We start from the raw sequence: 20,407 nt of genomic DNA, 5'->3' as shown, positions 1-20,407 counted from the left end.
GGAACCTGAGGTGAGGCCCACCTTCTCAGTTCTTATTCAGGGTTTGGGACACTCAATAGTTCTGGGGTTCATGTTGACACCTCCATCTGGCAGGCTAAGCAGAGTTCATAAACACATCGTGACTAAGCGTTTTTCTGTAGCAACTTTACCAAATAAAATGGTTCATCTTTAGGATCGTAAGTCGGTGGCCATTTGTTCTTCTTTTTTTCTTCCTCTTCTTTATCTTTCAGAATTTCTTATCAGGGTTTGACGCAACAAATCTTAATTTAGTTCATCTTTTCCGTCAGACAGGTCCTCTGCCTGTCTTCCTCCGTGGCCACTAGATAGATATCACGGTAGAAACTCTTGATCCATGACTGTTGAAGACATGAAAGGGTTCAGTAAAATGTCATCGATGGAAATATTTCAAATGAGTGAACTGCACCTCATCCAATATAACCATTGAGAAAGAGTCAGGGTCTCTACGCTGCCGCTAAAGTGAACTGGGAGTGGAGTGAGCGTGTCAACACGCAGCCAGGTGTCTGCTGAAGCTATGCTCTGTTGTACGATCATCCACATGAAACCGCCAGATTAAAAGCAGTGACTGTAGTCTGAGTGAAAACTCAAACTGAAGTGACTAAAACTTTGGAGTAATGTGAGTTGAAATAAAAAAAAGAGATCTTGATTCATAGCGCATGTGACATGAAAGGTCACAAGATGCTTAACATAAAAACAAGATTAAAATCAATACAGGACACATAAGAATCAGGTAAGTTAAACAGACAGACAAGCAAACAGAGAGGTACAGAGACAACATGGGGGCAAGACCGCCGAGGATGAAATTCCCTGTGGCAAATCCAGAAGTCTGCAAAAATGTGTTTTTTTAAAAAGATTCAAAAGAAGGCACAGACTCAGCCAAAATGAAGAGATGAAGCAAGTTGAGCAAGGGTCCAAATCACCACATCCACAGAGGAGCAGCACTCCAGAGAGCTGCCCTGAAGGACGATGAATTCATGTGCGTCTTGTGCTGCTTTTTTCATTTGAATATTTTTGGTCCCAGGGTTCACAAACTCAAGTGAGTCCAGGAACCAAAAGGACATGGAGTTGAGAGCATTTTGGATGAGCAGTTTCATGGTGATGAACATCACCATCAACCCCCCCCCACATGCACCCACCAAGTTCCTGCTTCTTCAAGTGTGTGTTTGGTTCATTTTCTCTGACAGACATAGAGACAAAAGTGGGCTGGTATGATTTGAGTTTGATGATGACTCTGCAGAAGCTCTGCATTTAAGTCAAAGAGGAGCAGAACTGGTGCAGAGGTTTGATGAAGAGTCCGTCTGCAGGTGCAACAATGGCTGTGATGCTTCTCTTGCTGACCTTTGGGGTCGGGCTTGGATCTACAATGGTATGAAGCTGTTCATGCTACTTTGGTTTTCACAGTCTTGTCGTGCTTTGGCTGAAGTAGTTTATTCAAGTGCACTGTGAGTAATACTTAAACTAAGTGGGTACACTTGAAGTTTACCTTTTATATACTGTATGACTGAAAAGTATCATCAAAAATCTATGTCTGTACGACATCATCCTTTTTTTCAATCAAGCAGAAAACATATGCTTTAAGATCCTTCCTCTTAAAAATCAAAAAAATATATACACATATATACATATATATGTATATATATATATATATATATATATATATATATATATATATATATATATATATATATATATATATATATATATATATATATATATATATATATATACAAGGACGACGTTATTGGTGGCAAAAATATAGAAATAAAATAAATGGCTCATGCATTTCTATCAACGGCACTTGACATTTCGAAGAGGATCACGGTGAAATGTATTCATGCTAAAAATAAATGCACAAGAGAGATACGCCGGACGCAAACCAACAACTGTGACACTCAGGGATGTGCTTTAACCGCATAACCACAAAATCACATGACTAGCAGTTCAGGTGAGCCTTGCAGCCTTGGCAGTGGAGTAACTAGGATCCACTACAGTATACTTAATCCTTCATGCAAGTTGTGTGTTCCCACTGTTTTCCAGGATGCTGTTCATGCACCACTTCACCTGGATCTCGCTCCCAACTCTGTTGATGACATGTATAAAGGATGTGATTCAAAAATGGAACAACTGGCAGCAGAGCTCTTGGAAAAGGAAAAAAGTATGAACCGAACCTTTGCGCTGGCTTGGGATGCAGCACAAAATAAATTTGAAGCGGAATCCAAAAAGAAATTCCAACAGCGCCTCAACAAGATCCGCAACAAGATCCTGAGCAAGATCACTGGCAAGATCACTGGCAAGATCACTTTGAAGGAGAAAATGGCCGTCTACGCTTACACTCTTGACCAGCCCAAGCTTTATGCAGAGTTCAATCAGGCCGTGCGCACTGAGGCATCCTCCTACAGAACCACCTTCCAATATCACGCTCTCCACTTCTACCTGACCACTGCTGTTCAAAGACTCAAATCCAAGCAGGGCAGGAGATGTCGCACTGTCTACCGGAGGGTTGGACTCAGCTTTCGCCGAGACGTTGTGAACAAACCCTTTCGATTTGGCTCATTCACCTCCACCAGCATGAACGGCTACGCGAGCCCAGCATTTGGTAAAACATGCTTTAAGATTGAGACCTGCTTTGGGGCAAACATTTCTAAATATTCAAAATTTCCAAATGAACATGAGCTCCTCATCCCTCCCTACGAGGTCTTTACAGTCACAGCTGTGAGGAAGAACCCTCTACCTACATGTGATGTGGAGTACCAGGTCAAGAGTACTGGAAATACACAGTCGAATTTGAATTGTGCACTTGTCAAAAAACATTCAGGCAGCTCAAATGCCTTCAAGCCTTCACAGATGTTTGGACTTTGAAATAAAAGAACAACCTGATGAATCGAATGATGTTGCTTCTTGTGTGCGCCATGCTACTTTACATGCATTGAATTAGCATCACTTCACCTCACTGACCCTTTTACATAGGTGGAACATTTGGACAGGACAGACATCTAAAACCAGAGAAGCCAAACTAATGCAGAACATTCTGAAAAAGGTCAACTGCCCACATTTATAACTCTTTATGCTATGTGGCCTTTAGATTGTATTGTGGTTGAAACTCTTGATCCATGACTGTTGAAGACATGAAATGGTTCAGAAAATGTCATAGTTAGATGGAAATATTTCAAATGAGTGAACTGCACCTCATCCAATATAACCATTGAGAAAGAGTCAGAGTCTCGATGCTGCTACTAAAGTGAACTGGGAGTGGAGTGAGCGTGTCAACACGCAGCCAGGTGTCTGCTGAAGCTATGCTCTTTTGTACGATCATCCACATGAAACCGCCAGATTAAAAGCAGTGACTGTAGTCTGAGTGAAAACTCAAACTGAAGTGACTAAAACTCTGGAGAAATGTGAGTTGAAATAAAAAAAAGAGATCTTGATTCATAGCGCATGTGACATGAAAGGTCACAAGATGCTTAACATAAATTCACCCACCAAGTTTCTGCTTCTTCATGTGTGTGTTTGGTTCATTTTCTCTGACAGACATAGAGACAAAAGTGGGCTGGTATGATTTGAGTTTGATGATGACTCTGCAGAAGCACTGTATTTAAGTCAAAGAGGAGCAGAACTGGTGCAGAGGCTTGATGAAGAGTCCGTCTGCAGGTGCAACAATGGCTGTGATGCTTCTCCTGCTGACCTTTGGGGTCGGGCTTGGATCTACAATGGTATGAAGCTGCTCATGCAACTTTGGTTTTCACAGTCTTGTCGTGCTTTGGCAGAAGTAGTTTATTCAAGTGCACTGTGAGTAATACTTAAACTGAGTGGGTACACTTGAAGTTTACCTTTTATATACTGTATGACTGAAAAGTATCATCAAAAATCTATGTCTGTACGACATCATACTTTTTTTCAATCAAGCAGAAAACATATGCTTTAAGATCCTTCCTCTTAAAAATCTAAAAAATATATACACATGTATACATATACATACACTACAGTATAAGTACATGCGTTATACATATACTCAATCATGCTTAATCCTTCATGCAAGTTGTGTGTTCCCACTGTTTTCCAGGATGCTGTTCAGGCACCACTTCACCTGGATCTCGCTCCCAACTCTGTTGACGACATGTATAAAGGATGTGATTCAAAAATGGAACAACTGGCAGCAGAGCTCTTGGAAAAGGAAAAAAGTATGAACCGAACCTTTACGCTGGCTTGGCATAAAGCACAAAATAAATTTGAAGCGAAAGCCAAAAAGAAATTCCAACAGTGCCTCAACAAGATCCGCAACAAGATCCAGTGCAAGATCACTGGCAAGATCACTGGCAAGATCACTTTGAAGGAGAAAATGGCCGTCTACGCTTACACTCTGGAGCAGCCCAAGCTTTATGCAGAGTTCAATCAGGCCGTGCGCACTGAGGCATCCTCCTACAGAACCACCTTCCAATATCACGCTCTCCACTTCTACCTGACCACTGCTGTTCAAAGACTCAAATCGAAGCAGGGCAGGAGATGTCGCACTGTCTACCGGAGGGTTGGACTCAGCTTTCGCCGAGACGTTGTGAACAAATCCTTTCGGTTTGGCTCATTCACCTCCAGCAGCATGAACGGCTACGCGAGCCCAGCATTTGGTAAAACATGCTTTAAGATTGAGACCTGCTTTGGGGCAGCCATTTCTCAATATTCAAAATTTCCAAATGAACGCGAAGTCCTCATCCCTCCCTACGAGGTGTTTACAGTGATATCTGTGAGGAAATACCCTCGGCCTACATGTGCTGTGGAGTACCAGGTCAAGAGTACCAGAAAAACACAGTCGAATTTGAATTGTGCACTTGTCAAAAAACATTCAGGCAGCTCAAATGCCTTCAAGCCTTCACAGATGTTTGGACTTCGAATGATGTTGCTTCTTGTGTGCGCCATGCTACTTTACATGCATTGAATTAGCATCACTTCACCTCACTGACCCTTTTACATAGGTGGAACATTTGGACAGGACAGACATCTAAAACCAGAGAAGCCAAACTAATGCAGAACATTCTGAAAAAGGTCAACTGCCCACATTTATAACTCTTTATGCTATGTGGCCTCTAGATTGTATTGTGGTTGAAACTCTTGATCCATGACTGTTGAAGACATGAAATGGTTCAGAAAATGTCCTAGTTAGATGGAAATATTTCAAATGAGTGAACTGTATAACCAATATAACCATTGAGAAAGAGTCAGGGTCTCGATGCTGCCGCTAAAGTGAACTGTGAGTGGTTGGGAGGCAGCTCCATGTGATTATGAGCGTGTCAACACACAGCCAGGTGTCTGCTGAAACTATTCTCCTCTGTACAATTTCTTCTGTCATCCACATGAAACCGCAAGATTAAGCCATTAAAAGCAGTGACTCAGACACAGGATGAAGTGAAGAAAACTCTGGTTTCATGTTGCTGTGTCGACAGGGAAAATGAACAATTTATGTTGTCACCCGCCAAAGTCTGTGCCAGAAAATGCCACTGGTAAATGAGTGAGGGAAGAAGCCGGTGAGTTGTTTTTAAACCTGATGCACCTCCCACTTGACGCCAAAGACTATTGGCACCGCAGAGTTAACTGCTAATGTGACGCCTCACTTCAAAACTTTGACCCTGGTAAACTATCAAGGTTTGCTGAGTGGTTTAAAAGTTGCCTTAAGACTAAATGCAGAACCAAAAAAATGCGCTCCAGCATGAGAAGAGAGAAAAAATACGTGTAACACTCCAAACAGCTACCCTGAAGATAGATTCACATGCGACTTGCGCTGCTTTTTTTTAATAGTTTTTTTTCATCCCAGAGTTCAAGGACAAAGGTGAGTTCAAGAACCAAAATGGACATGGAGTATAGAGCATTTTGGGTGAGCTTCGGAAAAGGCCACTATGCTAATCCCTCCCTACGAAGTTTGTAGTGATGTCTGTGAGGAAGAACCCTCTACATGTGATGTGGAGTAGTGGGCCATGAGTACAGGAAAGTTGAATTGTGCTCAAATGTCTTCAAGCCTTCACAGAACTTTGAAATAAAAGAACCACCTGATGAATCGATGAGTGTGCGCCATGCCACTTTACTTGCACTGAATTAGCATCACTTCACCTCACTGACCCTTTTACCGACGTGGCACATTCGGACTGGACAGAAAGGTGAAACTAATTCAGAACATTTTGAAAAAGGTCAACTTCCCACATTTATGAAGGTAGACGAGTGGATGCACATATCCAGTGAGTATACTAGCAGCAACAGTAACAACGGTTGCTAAAACATACTCATCATTTGTCATGACGAACAGCAGAGGAATTACACAAATATAGAGTGAAAAATTGATGCTCATTGAGATCATGAGGAGTAAAATGATTTTGAAGGCTTTCCGCTTCACCTTGTCCCTCTTCCGTCGCTCTGCCAAGTTCTCTCCTGGTCCGTTACAACACAGGGTGCGGAGAACTGACAGGCAGCAAAAGAGCATAATGCAAAAAAAGACAATGTTTTCAACGAAATAGGTCATAAGATTCTGAACATCGAAGAAGGTGATGCAGGAATAGAAGCAGGAGGCTAAGCTGATCAGCCATCCAACAAAGGTGCAGGCCACTCTGAACCTCAGCGGCTGGAATCGGAGGAACAACACAGGATGGACGACGCCGACGTAACAGTCCACGCAGACGCAGCAGTGGAAGACGGGACGTGCCGTGTACAACAGTCCAACTGAGAATGTGTATGCGTGGAACCAGGGCCGGAAAGAGTGAAAATGATATACCAAGTAGAAAATGGAAGACAAAGAAAATAACAAATCGGCCACGATTATATTGGCAAAAAAGATGTCTGAATTGGGGTTCCCTCTGGTGTTTTTAAGGAGCTGCCAAAACGTGAAGCTGTACAGTGGGACGCCGAGGAATAAACTGGAGGAAATGAGACCGAAGGCGAAGTTCGGTATAAAGTGATCCATGAACGCTGTTGACGCTGAACTGTTCATTCCACTTGGAGTATTCATTTTATCTGCCAAGGGAAAAGAGAAGCACTGTGTGACTCATGTAAATCCAACTGCGACACTGAATTACATTATAATTCAATATACATGGACACAAAGGTACATCATCCCCATTGGGTTTTTTTTTTGTGTCCTCTGATAACACATGAATGAGCAGTGTCCAGGAAGAGAAATTAGAATTTGCCAACTTCATTTTATTACATCATTCTAGTAAGAAAATACAGTCAAATTCAAAAATAGATTTTAGACAGATGAACCTCACATTTCTTGCAAGTCTGAATGTAGACCTATTGGCGTAGACTAAGAAGCTTAACGGTGCTCTTCTTGTCTATTCTGTCATTGTCATGAAGGGGTCTTGAAACTATCAGTACACATCCAGCATAAACAACAATAAAGACATGTAGTTTGTGACCCAAACCTGATGCTGAGCGCTGCCGTCGCTTTCCTCCCGCTGCTCTCTTGACCAGCTGAAACAAACAAATGAACAGCGACTGCAGTTTTTTCCACTTGGAATAATGCAATGACAAGAAAAACATAAACAAATCTGCTGTGTTTTACAAAGACAACATCATTTGAAAAGTGCTCTCCATTTGCATGAACTCAAAAAACAGAAATGTGCAGCTATTTCTTCCCCTTGTGATCATTTCATTTATCTTTTTCAGTCACCTTGGTAGATTTTTCAGATCAGAAACAAATATATTGAAACTACCTGTTTGATCTTCACATCACCCTGTCACTTATAAACATCAAAAAGGCTTCTTTCTTGTCTGTCTATCAGCCAAAATGCTTTGGAATATCTGTGCAAATTCATAAATATAATCATAAGTAAAGCAGAGGATGTGGTGGAAGAGACTGACTTGCCATATGACCAAAGAAACAAATAAACAGTATCAGCAGCCTGACAGCACCAGGAACGAAACTGTTCCTGAATATATATATATATATATATATATATATATATATATATATTAAGTATTCGTATTGTACATTTCTGTGACTCAGTTTTGTGTTTTGCTACAGAATATTGAACTCAAAATAAATGCACCATATTGCTTTATGCAGGTATGAGGGGGTGTGCGCCCCCTACTGACCCTCTGAAAATGGAAATCCAGAAAACACATGATGATCATGTTCAGTACGATAACAATGCGTTCATGATCAAGTGATTATAAAGCGCGCAGCTGACAAAGTGCAAACAGTGAGATTGAACAGGATGGAAGTGAAATAAAGTGTGGCTCCTTGAATAACATGGAATAGGACCAGCACAGCAGAAAACATAAAGTATCAGTTTAGTTTATTGAAGGTGTTTATGTCAAAAGCTGTTATCCTCTGCAAAAGAAGGCTCTGAAAAACTACACATTTTATGAAGTACATTCTAACATTGCTAGCAAAAATCGATGAAATTTAGAAAAACAGAATATTGCACATTTATTAAAGTGAATGACTTCACGCTCGAGCAGAGTTGAGTGGAAGCCAAATGTTCCCCCTCTAAATCTAACAAATTGAATAAATGTGTGCCTCAGTTTCAGTAGGGCTTGCCAGGTGTCTTCAGCTGACAGAGGGTGACGGAGGAGCCCACTCCAAATCCTGCCAACAAAGGCTCCGTGAACTGAGCTCTGAACTTATGAATGAGCTCCATGCTCTCTGAAACTGAATAGAAAGCTACAGAATTGGCGGCGTAGTCCAGGTAGACGCCTATACGTGTGGCTCGAGGAGAGTTAGTAAGGTCGCGGTCGACTTTGTTGTGCCAGGCTGAGTAGCCCGAATCGGAGCAGAGGAGACTCCAGGACTTGTCGTTGTAGCCGAGCAGACTGTTGGAATTCTTGCCTTTGCGACTGATGCTCCTGTAGGCCACTCCGATGGAAAACTCGCCGCTCCACTCCGCCTCCCAGTAGAATCTGAAACCGCTCAAGGCTTCTTTACAGAGCACTTGGGCGAAGCCGTCAAAGCGTTCCGGGTGATCCGGGTAAAACTGGGCGGTCTTCTTGCGGCTGACTTTATGGTTCCCATCCGACAGGGCAAGTTCTTTGAAGGCCGTGTTTGGATCAAAGGACATCTGAAATGCGTCTGAGGGGAATGAAAGGAATGGAAGGAAACACTGCTGTTTGTAGATATCCAGTAGATATGAGTCACATTTCTACTTACATCTCAAGAAGTCGCTTCTTGTTTTTGGTTCCTGAAAATCCATCCGAGCAGGAGCTGTAGAAGAAATATATTAATTGATTTAATCATTTATCTATAGATCTGTGTGCATTTTAGGAGCAAAAAATGAAATGGAAATGTTGCTTAGAAACTGTGTCAGAGAGCTAATGCTCATGCTCCTTGCTATCCATGATGCTACATGCTACATAGCCAAACAGAGGCTCATCTTTGACTGTAAATATTGTACATTTATTTACAGGACCCAATGAATTCGCTGTCAATTCATCGCTAGTCATATTGTTCTGAGTAAAGAAACTGACACTTTTTTCACAACATCATTTTGGGGGTGCAATAAATAAATATTACGGGAGAGACTGGGGCCAGTGACGGAAAATAAAATGACTTTAATTTGAGAATTCACTGGCCCTTAATCCTCTTCTACAGAATATGGTATTCATGAAATTGAAATAAAAAACTAAACTAAACTAAAACAATGTTGAACAGCTCCTGACCGAAACAGTGTACAAGGGTGGGAGAAAGGGACCGAAAAAGAGGCAGAGCCTCCAGGAAAAAACAGATGAAAAGAGAACATGAACATGAAAAGGAGATGTGTAACTTGACAGGATGTGGTGGAAGAGACTGACTCGCCATATGACCAAAGAAAAGGTCTGTTTTAGCACATGCTAATATTCTTAACGTATTCAGCTACAGGTGACTCCAGATCTCATTTGTCATCCACAGTTTGCATATGTAAAACCATTCCAAAGTCAGACATATTCTTTATTGATTGTTCTGACTCCACTTGTGCAATAGCATTGTCAAACACTTAAGATGAGTCAGATACCTTTTGTCCGTGTGTCTCCGTTTCTTGGGAGCAGGATGTAAATCGGAGTTTCACTAACTGTGGAGACGATGACATTTACGAATAATTCTCAGAGATCAACGTTATCATTCAAAAGTGCAGATGAGATCAAACCAGTTTTGGAGATCTTGCTCTGTTCTTTGGTGCAGATGTCGTCCAGATGTTCCTTCATATCTGTCGCAGTTTTGCTCATCTCACTGAAGGAGAACTGAGGATTGATGAGGACTTTGGGCACCATGGCCTCCGGAGGGACGCACAGCGTAGGGAAATTCTGTTTCACCCCAGATATTTCTTTTAAGAATATGCAGCTAAAGCACTTAAGTACGTTCCTAAACAACAACAAATGATACTCTGCAAAGTTGTGCTTGTTTGACCTGTAAAAAGTGAATGTTATCCTCCGTCTCCAGGATCTGACGCAGCTCTGTGTCTCGGCGCTGCAGCTCCTGAATCTCCTGCTCCAAACGCTCCACATAACCTTCGGCTTGCGACATGGCGGCCTGCATGTTAGCCATTATCATCTGATTCATTTCCGCCTTCCAGCGCTCCACTGCCTGCAGCATTTCATGGAATGTTTTGTCGCTCTCTGCTTGCGCCCGCTGGGCATTGCTCTGAGGGATAAAAGGCATCAGAGTCACTTTCATTTTGAAAACAAAGGGTCGCGACATCCGACTAACCAACTTACCTTGAGAACGTCCACATTGTGGCGAAGTTCCTGCAGCTCCTTCAGCCTCTCTTGAATTATGTGCTGAACTTCAGACTGGGTAACAACCAGCACTTTCTGATGGAGGACATCATGACACATCGATATCATGAGTCGTGACAAGCTGGTGGATGGCATCTTTGCTCTATTAGCTTTGGCTATATATTTTTTAATTCATAAAGAAAAAGTACGATGATAAATGGAAGTGAAAACAGTCTTCAGCTGAGGCACATAAAATAAATAAATAAACTGAATGGTACATCATTTCCAAAGAAGTGGCGCGTAACATGCAAAATATATTGGGAGATGAGTAAAAAGAAAAAAAAAATCCTACTTGCTTTTCATTCCGTTCCTCTTCTGCCGAGGTGATGTTGTGGCTGCGGTGCTCTCGAACTGTACACAGCACACATATGCACATCTGATCAGAGCGACAGAACAGCTCCAGGCCTTTCTCATGCTGGGGACAGATCTTCCTGTCCAAGTGTCCCGTCTCATCCACCAACTTGTGCCTCTTAAAGGTGGAGGACTCGTAGTGCGGCTTGACGTGCGTCTCGCAGTAGTAGGCCAAACACACCAGGCACGACTTGACGGCCTTGCTGCGGCGGCCGACGCAAAAATCGCAGAAGGACTCTCGCTGCATGTGGGGGAACGGCGTGAGCTCAGGAAGGTGGTGCCGCCCGTTATGGACGTCTGGCAGGTTCCGTCTCAACACAGGACGCGGGGTGAATGTGGCGCGGCACTCTGGGCAACGGTAGACACCGATGTGGTCGTACTGGTCCCAGTAGATCTTGATGCATTCCAGGCAGTAAACATCGCCGCATGGAATAGTGACCGGATCTCTCACCGTGTCCCCGCAGAGAGGACAAAAGGCTTCTGGAGGTAATGGGAAACCCGACTCTGCCATGACGCCAAACCTTCCACAGCAAATGTATTTTTGAAAAGAAATGAGCAGCAAATGAGTGCATTCCTTTTTCCTGCTCACACTTATATGGAACACCTTGTTTTTGGTGTCAACAGTCTCTAATGTCACCCCCACCCCTCACCCTGACTCGGAATGTGCTATGAAGCTGGAATTTCAGGTTCACTTTCTTATATGGGAACACAACAGTCACATGAATAAAGTACAGTGGTACCTCGGTTCTCGACCACAATCCGCTCCAGACGGCCGTTCGACAAGCAAATTGTTTGAAATCTGAATCGATTTTTCCCATTGCAATGAATGGAAAAAGAAACAATGCGTTCCAAGCCTTAAAATAGGCTTTTGTAGGAGTGAATGTAGAGTGTCTGCTGCAGGTGCGCTGTTCCTCTATGTGTGTGGCCGCTGCATGTGGGAGGGGTTGCTGAGTGAGTGACGTCTCTCCAGAAGTGAAGAGGTGCCCGGTGTGTGTCCAGCTCTGAATGTGCGCTTCTGTGCAGTTTGGCTGTGACAAAGTCATAAACCAAGTAACGCTCTGTCCCAGACTCGCCTCATCCCTGTCCCAGCTCCAGCCCACAACAGGACATCAAACCCTGGAGTGAGCGCTCCAGCCTCGGAGGTGTGGAGAGCGAGCACCTCCCCTGTGACACTCTACCACGGTCCAGTGAGGAGACAGGAAAGGTTTCACACCTCATTATGAAGAAAAAACAGTCAGTAAATGTAGCTAACTGGACACGTCTGCATACAGAGGCTGCGTTATACACAATAACAAAGCGCATCATGGGTCAGCTGATCAGTCCGCGCACGCTATGTTTTTTCCGGCTTTTTTCAGGGGCGTACAAGGTCTGGATTTTTGTTCGAAATCTGAAGCAAAAAAATCTAGAAATTTTGGTTTGAATTCCGAGACATTCTAAAAACCGAGGCACCACTGCACTTCAATAAGACGCACTCCGAATGATAACAACAAATCTCTGTATTTACTGTTACTTTTACAAGTTTCTGCGATGACACTAGCAACGGCAGCTATGGCAGGGGAGGTCACACGAACGCAGGGGTTGAAAATGTAAACCAGAGCCAGACATGATGTTTATTTACTGTACAGTCTGAACTGTATATAATTGCAGTGTCTCAACTTATTCAGTATTCAAAGGTTCTTGCGGTCCTCATGAATGAACTTCCTCGAGTTTGACACATGATCTAGAGACTAGCACTGAAGGTATTTGTTGAGGCCAAATCCTTTCGGGCTTGCATGAACCTTAACATCAAGGTTTTATAAGCAACATTGTTTTCTCACTCATTTCTAGACAATATTCTTGTGGTTCATTTTTTGTCCCGTAACTTCCTCTATATAACTTCTGCATCATTCTGACATGTCTGTTTCATCTGATAACTCAAGTTCCTCAGGCGATAAAGCACAAAAAGTGCATTTATCATTGGCATATTATCTTTTGTCCCATGAAGAACGTTCTGCGTCTCATATGGTCGCACAGTATCATGATGGTGCGTGGTGACTAAACATTTCTGTTTATACTGTAAACACCATCAGTTTCGCTGAGAGCCAGCCAAGCAATTTTTAAACTGGCAGAGCAACGTTAACTTTGCACACGAATCAGTTTTGAATTACGCATCTCAAACGCAAAGATGAGTTTAAGGAAATCAGTCATTGCTTTATTATGAAATGATACAAGTCTGTCTTGGCCTTTTTTTTGGCCCTCTGCGTCTCTCTATTTTGCAATTCAAATTGTTCAAGTGAATCTGGTATCAGGATTTATTTCATGTCTGTCACATATTTTACATTGGACATTTATCATCTGGCTGTAGTTAGTTAATATATTTAATAATCAGTCCATGACCTGTAATATATTTATTACTTTATTTTACAATAATACAAACATACATTGTAGATACTGTAGCTGTATGATGCAAAATTATATATATATATATACACTATATATAAATTATAAATTATAAATATATATATATATATATATATATATATATATATATATATATATATATATATATATATATATATATAGTGTGTGTGTATTTATTATTAATCTCTGGAAGCTATGTAAGTTGAAATGTTTTCTCTATTTGAAAGGTAGCTGCGCTTTGTTGTGATGCATGTTGGATGTGAAAACATACTGAAAGTTATAATTTAAATCATCAAAATACGATATTTGGCGTTTGTCTCACATAGTAAGTCACATCTACGACTTCTGTCCACTTCTTTCAACAGTAGATGTCACCAGTGAGGATTTGTTGAAGCTTTGATATTTTTTCATTTAAATGTATATTATTATTTTTTATGATTATTTTGAGTAACTAAATGTTATCACCAGTGTTTTGGTATGACAGAGACCCTAAAGTGGTATAAGAGAGAGAGAGAAAAAAAAGGGGCAACTACCTGTTGCGCTCAAAAACAAGTGTATCTTTATTTCCTCAAACTATAATCAAACAAGAACTTATGGAATTGAAATTCATTCAGATTATTCCCTTTGCAGGTGACCGCAAAGCTGCCGATAAACGCTCAAAACACTAGGAACACACGTGTTCGGTAACTGATCATCATTCCCAGCTCTGACTTCCCACTTCTGCAGTAACTGGAACATTAGGAATATTTCCATTACCATCCCTTAAAATCACGCGTTATTAGCATGTGCACCTGACAGTATTTTGTACCCACATTATTCCACTTTTTTGTGTGTTTTTTTAAGGGCTCTGTACAAAGGCTCTCGAGGGCAGGCTGGATTTGCGCCATGGACCTTGAGTTTACCTTGCATGAACCTTTACATCTGAACATTTTTTCTTTATAGGCAACAGTGTTTTCACACTCTGACTAATGTCGAGACAACATTCTTGTGGTTCATTTTTTGTCCTGTAACTTCCTGTATATAACTTCTGCATCATTCTGACGTGGTTGGTCTGCTGCATCTGATAACTCAAGTTCCTCAGGCGATAAAGCACAAAAGTGCATTTATCATCAGCATATTATCTTTTGTCCCATGAAGAACGTTCTGCGTCTCATATGGTCGCACAGTATCATGATGGTGCGTGGTGACTAAACATTCCTGTTTATACTGTAAACACCATCAGTTTCAATGAGTGCCTGCCATACAATTTTAAAAGTGGGAGAACAATGTTAACTATGCACAGAGATCAGTTCTGAATTATGCATCTAAAAAGCAAAGTTTAAATGACGTGCTGAAAGAATAACAGTCATTGTTTTCATGTGAGAGGAAACAAGTCCAAATTTTGAAAACAGACTTGAACTCTAACTCACTGCTGATCATGTGAGGAAAGTATAATGAAACATTTTTTGTGAGTTTGTGTATTGTGTAACTGAAGTTATGGAAATGTTGGTCAAGGGAGGAGGAATAGGCGACTGCATTTGGGTGGTGTTCAGGATAGGTGTGGACTCAGCTGTACAAGGGTGTTACTGCCACCTGCTGTCCCAAACTGAAAGACTCATAGAGACCACTTCACATACTGTACATGACTCGCATGTCTTATGATAACACGCCAGAAGGGATCAGTGTAGCTGCAGATTGGTGAGAACTTAACCTCAGGTGAGGAGCCTTGCTTTCACTCTCACTAGTCATGAAGGCCTCCGCCTGATCGATGGATGTATCTCTTTTTGACCATTCTAGCACTTAAAGTGAATCTGTTGACAAGGGTTCCGTTCATGGAAGCAACTCACATATTTTATGTTTATATGTCTTATCTAGCCAACATGAGTCAGTCCACGTTCCATAATATACAAGTGTTTTGTCTTGATAATACTTTACTTTTGCAATTAACTTCACCGTATATTTAGATTTAGATACATTTTTTTTACATATATTATATATATTTAGATTTTATATTTGTTTTCAATTTCATATATGATATTCCATCTTTCTGTTATTTATTGTAACTGGTATGCAAGTTAAATTTTTGTGTCTGTTTGGAAGGTAGCTAATCTTACAACATGTAGAAAGATATAATGTTGTAAAATAAAAAAAATAATAAAATTAATAACAAATTAAAGTATTTTATTTGACTTATTGAGTCACCCTTCCTACTGTTAAACACGTGTTTCACAGAACCTTTGATTTTCATTTATTCACATTTTATTTCTAGTTAAATCACATCACAAGTGTTTTAATAAAGCCTGCAGAGGGGACATTTTTGTCAGCCCACACGACTTTATTCAGTCATTGACACTGTGCATGAAAGACAAGTCCTTTGAATCATAAAAGGTTATTGAGTTATTTAATGACAGCAGCAGAAATAAGTCATGCCCAGAATGACTGAGAGCAATATTTATTCAGAAACAAGCTACAGTAAGTAAGACACACCTGTGTTATTCAGGATGTAAAGAGAACATGAGACACTGAACTCCCCTCTTTACACACACATGACATTCCTAGCCGACGGTGACTGAACTGTTTAACTTGTGAATCCTCCTAAATGATTCCATGGTTGGTTGAAGATGCATCATCGGTGATACATCACAAACATAAAAAAATAAATAAATCAGGAACTGCAAACTCGATGAGTCAAAAATAAATAAATAAATAATTATAATAAATATATAAATAATAGTATAAGTCATGATAATAAATAAACGGAAAAAAGATGGTTAATATCCATCCATTCACCCTCATGGAATTCAAAAAGCAGCCATTTAGAACCACAGCAGCTTGGTGCCAGGATCACGTGAGAGAAGTGGAAGTGAGGCCTTGAAATCCTCTGGTTGTCTGACCAGCTATGATGTCATCATCAGTGCTGGCCGGTCCTCTCTCCCTCCTCTCCTCCTACTTCCGTGCTCATGCCAAGATCCTCCAGCATCATTGTGTCTGGGAGTGGCAGCACGGAGGAGAGGACGGGCCAGCAGACCAGTCAGTGCCAGTCAAGATTGCTCAAGATATCTTCATTCCGTAAAAACAAAACAACAGCAGGTGAGCTGACCCTGTCGGATTCGGCGTTACACTGTCAGTGTTCAGTATTATTATAACTGCTGAACCAGGTTTCTCGGCTCTAGATGGTCTGGCGTCTCAAATTGTTTAAAGCTCAGCTCTTAGTTTTCTTGAATTAAAACTGCATGTTTGAGGCTTTGCTTAGTGCTGCAGTTCAGTTCAGTTCTGCTTGTTTATCCACCACAGAGTGAGCTGCAGGGCGGCCGTTTGTGAATGTAGTTGATTCAATTAAAGTGGCTTGAGAGCGGCGCGAGCAGCCATAATAAAATCACACTGATGGAGGTGGAAGTGAGCCTGTGCATGTCAATGCCGTGGTCGGCATTTTAGAGACAGCGATGGGCGTTAAGAGAGGAAACTCATACCATATTGTGTTTATTTCAATGGACTTCTCACAGACTGTATCATAAATCACTGTTTTTTGTTTCATTTAGACGTTACAACAAAATCCCCATTTCCTATGCACTGTTTTGTCCATCTAGCTGTCATCTTAAGTGGACCAACAGCTCACTATTTAGTGATTCATGACATATTTACTGTGTCGTGAAGCCTCATAGACCCATCACTGATGGGTAGATGAGGTTTCATGAAACAGTGCCCTGATTTTCAGAGGCCACCAGATGGCACTGTCTGCTGTAAAAGGTTTGGACTGGAACAAGTAATGCAATGAAACCTTACATCATTTCTAAAGCAACAGCGCCATCTAGTGGATTCTGAAATCAGGACACTGTTTCATGATGCTTCATCTGCCCATTATGACTATTTAGCAATATCATTTAGCGGCCGAGCTGCATTTTACCTACAAACATGGTGGGTTTTGCTAAAGTAAAACATTGAGGTCATGACAGAAGATGCAGACATGTGCTGAACTCCACAGTAAACCACCACTGGTAAATATGAACTAGTACTTTTTTAACTTTGGAAATGGTGCTACCGACACAAAAGTTTATTAATAATGCTGTTTGGAAAATAATTGAAGATATCAAGGATATGGACCTGCATGTGAAGAACCTTTCAGAAACCTGCTCATGAGGGGTGTGAGGGGTCCACTGTTCTGAGACTTGACCCACCAGGGCCCTTCAGTCAAGGTCCAAACATTGTTTAGCCCCATGTCTGGGATTTAGTTTGAGCTATTGTTAGCAGTGCAGCACTGCTTGAGCTTTTGCGCCAGATGCGGTTTGACTCCCATAATGTATTGGCATTGGGACTTAAGCACGTTATCTTGACGCAGAAGTCCACCTTTAGTGTTGCATGCTGACGCATTAGGCCTTCAGTTGAAGCACGGTCCTGAAACTGTGGGTGGCGTGTTGTGTTAAGGGAAGATTTCAGTGGTGCAGTTGAGCGTGACATGCCACATAAACCAACGATCATATTGCTTCCCATTTAAATCCACCTTTTCCTTGAAGAAAACAAGTTTTTTTCTGGTAATGTTTTGATGAAAATGCCAGAATATACCGCGAGAAATGCTGTAATTGAACTAAGAGCAAGTTGTGTATCTGTTGCGTGTCTCCATCAGGATGGCTGAGAACACCGTGTCAGACATTGAGACGTCCTTCAGGAAGTTTGCCGTCCACGGTGACAGCAAGGCGACGGGAAAAGAGATGAATGGGAAGAACTTTGCAAAGCTGTGCAAGGACTGCAATGTCATCGACGGGAAACACGTCACCACCACAGACGTCGACATTGTGTTCAACAAAGTCAAGTACATTCACATACTGCCTTCTAATAGCATTACCTGGACACAAAAGTTATACAAACGTAGACCAAAGACCTTTGTGAGTCATTGTGGAGAAGATTGTTTTTATTTTCCACATTTCCTTAACTGGAAGTTTAGGCAGTGTTTTTGGCAAAATGAAAACGATGATTTGTTGTTTTATTGTGTTGTTTCTCAGGGAGAAGTCTGCTCGCGTGATCACCTACGAGCAGTTCAACACTGCGATGGAGGAGCTAAGTCTGAAACGTTTCAAAGGTAAAAGCAAGGACGAAGCCAAGGAACTGATCAACGGCCTCATTGCTGGGAAGGAACCTGCCAATGCTGGCGTCACTGTAAGTACCGCTCACCAGATTCATTTCGGTCTACACCCACACAACAAAAGTATATATTCAAAACCTGTGAATCCCCCAACCAGAAGCCTCATCTTTGGTCAAAGCTGTTTCTCTCTCAGCATCACCAGTTGGACACTGAAGACAATGAAGCTTCACGATACACTGTCCTCATTTTCTGGAACTTTCTGCTTTGTAGTAATCCTTGTTGTCGAACCAATATCAGTGAAACATGACATAGTTTTGAAATCTATTTTTCGACACATCCCTGCTTGTCCAGTTTCCTCATGAAGCCTAACCAAATGTACATCTGTTACCATGAACCTAAACGTCCCACCAGGCGTCTCTTTCTCCGTCACAAATCTAGCTATGGGATTGTTGGAGACAGTACTGTCTCCTGGTGAATACTGGATAAGGGTCTAGTCATTTAAGCGCCATCATCGCAAAATTGGGAATATGACGCCAGGATGCTGTTCAGAATCAGAATCAGAATAGAATTTATTGCCATTGTCAGTGGGTTCCACCAACTAGGAAAGTGCTTCGAAATAAAGTGCTATTAATAAAATAAAATAAAATAAAATAAAATAAAGGCTTATCACAAATTTAACATGATTTACACAAGCAGATGGCGGTAATCCGTAACTTAAATCTTAGCAAGATTTGTGGGAGTTTTCTGGTGAATAGAAATTGAAAATGTTCGGTGGTGTTCGCAGTCCCACCCATCATTATTGTCATATTATATTGTTATTGCTATCTCTGTATCATCTGTAAACGTTGTAATTCACTGTGGTAGGCGCATCATGACATATTAAACAAATTATATGTGTCAATTTCCTCCCATCATACAGAATATTTTTCTATTTTACTGTATACATTTAACTGCCATCATCCATTTTCAAGCTTATACTGAATGCTGTCACTCATATCAGTCGAGCAATTCACATCGGCAGTGATTTCCTTCACCACTAGATGGTGCAAAGTAAACCTTTACATGTAAAAGTGAGGCTGGCTCCATGAGAAAAAAGGAAAAAGAGGGGGGATGTCAACCTCCATGCGGCTGACAGGAAGACCTGTACTACCAAAGATTTCCACCTCACTACTTCCTGTCTTCCACGTCAAGTGTTGAGACTGAGGGGAATGTCGTTCTTTCTCCCTTCTTATTGTAGAGAGCGACAAAGGCCGGCGCAGTGGACAGACTGACGGACACCAGCAAGTACACTGGAGCTCACAAGCAGCGGTTCGACGAGTCGGGGAAAGGGCGAGGAATTGCTGGACGTGAAGACATTAAAGAGAACACAGGCTACGTTGGTGCTTATAAGGGCAGCGGCACCTACGATGACAAAGTCAAGGAGGGCAAGTCGTAGCTGATGGTGACAGAATATTCATCAACATCTACAGTATTTCCAGAGTAGAAAGCTAAATAAAGACGCAAAAGACAGAGGTTTATTACTAATACGGACTCATTAAATTAACCCAATGACGAATGAAATGCAGTTTGTGTGAAGAAAAACATTTGCATGCTATTTGTGATAATTATTGTATTGAGTGAGTCGTGTGAGACAACTAATGTAAATTAAATGCCATAAATCAAAGTATGATTGTTATGACTTTTTAGGTTTTTTAATGCTTCATCGCAATATTTTTTTTTACATATTTGCATTAAAAATTTTACGGCATAAGACTGAAACATTGATATTTATATAGCTTCTGTTGACGCCATGACTGGCTTTTCAAAAAATAGATCCGATCGTATTTCACATGTAAACAATGGGTGTTTGTCACTTCT

The 20,407-nt window shown here is 41.3% G+C and overlaps 4 protein-coding genes across 5 annotated transcripts; 3 read left to right on the top strand and 1 right to left on the bottom strand.

Moving 5' to 3' along the window:
- Positions 1-1,288: 1,288 nt before the first annotated feature.
- LOC128753555 (ecto-ADP-ribosyltransferase 5-like) lies at positions 1,289-2,877 on the top strand. The gene is made up of 2 exons (XM_053855337.1): positions 1,289-1,384; positions 2,056-2,877. Exons 1-2 carry the CDS (start codon positions 1,304-1,306, stop codon positions 2,875-2,877), a joined length of 903 nt encoding a protein of 300 aa, XP_053711312.1. The 5' UTR covers positions 1,289-1,303.
- Positions 2,878-3,654: 777 nt separating this feature from the next.
- LOC128754607 (ecto-ADP-ribosyltransferase 5-like) lies at positions 3,655-4,947 on the top strand. The gene is made up of 2 exons (XM_053857337.1): positions 3,655-3,728; positions 4,079-4,947. The coding sequence occupies exons 1-2, from the start codon at positions 3,675-3,677 to the stop codon at positions 4,943-4,945; spliced, it is 921 nt and encodes a 306-aa protein (XP_053713312.1). The 5' UTR covers positions 3,655-3,674; the 3' UTR covers positions 4,946-4,947.
- A 2,183-nt stretch (positions 4,948-7,130) lies between these two features.
- LOC128754014 (tripartite motif-containing protein 16-like) lies at positions 7,131-11,695 on the bottom strand. The gene is made up of 7 exons (XM_053856295.1): positions 11,036-11,695; positions 10,684-10,779; positions 10,376-10,609; positions 10,116-10,272; positions 9,984-10,040; positions 9,143-9,196; positions 7,131-9,064 (listed from the first exon to the last, which is right to left on the bottom strand). The coding sequence occupies exons 1-7, from the start codon at positions 11,603-11,605 to the stop codon at positions 8,523-8,525; spliced, it is 1,710 nt and encodes a 569-aa protein (XP_053712270.1). The 5' UTR covers positions 11,606-11,695; the 3' UTR covers positions 7,131-8,522.
- A 4,221-nt stretch (positions 11,696-15,916) lies between these two features.
- On the top strand, positions 15,917-20,199 carry LOC128754345 (tubulin polymerization-promoting protein family member 3-like). Of its 2 annotated transcripts, none has more exons than XM_053856896.1 (4): positions 15,917-15,945; positions 18,095-18,280; positions 18,471-18,624; positions 19,788-20,199. In XM_053856896.1, exons 2-4 carry the CDS (start codon positions 18,096-18,098, stop codon positions 19,983-19,985), a joined length of 537 nt encoding a protein of 178 aa, XP_053712871.1. In that variant the 5' UTR covers positions 15,917-15,945; position 18,095; the 3' UTR covers positions 19,986-20,199. The 2 variants fall into 2 exon arrangements, with proteins under 2 accessions (XP_053712871.1, XP_053712870.1); XM_053856895.1 differs by lacking the exon at positions 15,917-15,945 and adding an exon at positions 16,417-16,563.
- The last annotated feature ends 208 nt before the right edge of the window (positions 20,200-20,407 follow it).

This window comes from Synchiropus splendidus, chromosome 2 (assembly GCF_027744825.2).
Source record: "Synchiropus splendidus isolate RoL2022-P1 chromosome 2, RoL_Sspl_1.0, whole genome shotgun sequence".
Taxonomy (NCBI): domain Eukaryota; kingdom Metazoa; phylum Chordata; class Actinopteri; order Syngnathiformes; family Callionymidae; genus Synchiropus; species Synchiropus splendidus.
The sequence above is the reverse complement of the archived record's forward strand: the minus strand, read 5'-3'. Positions and strand labels throughout refer to the sequence as shown.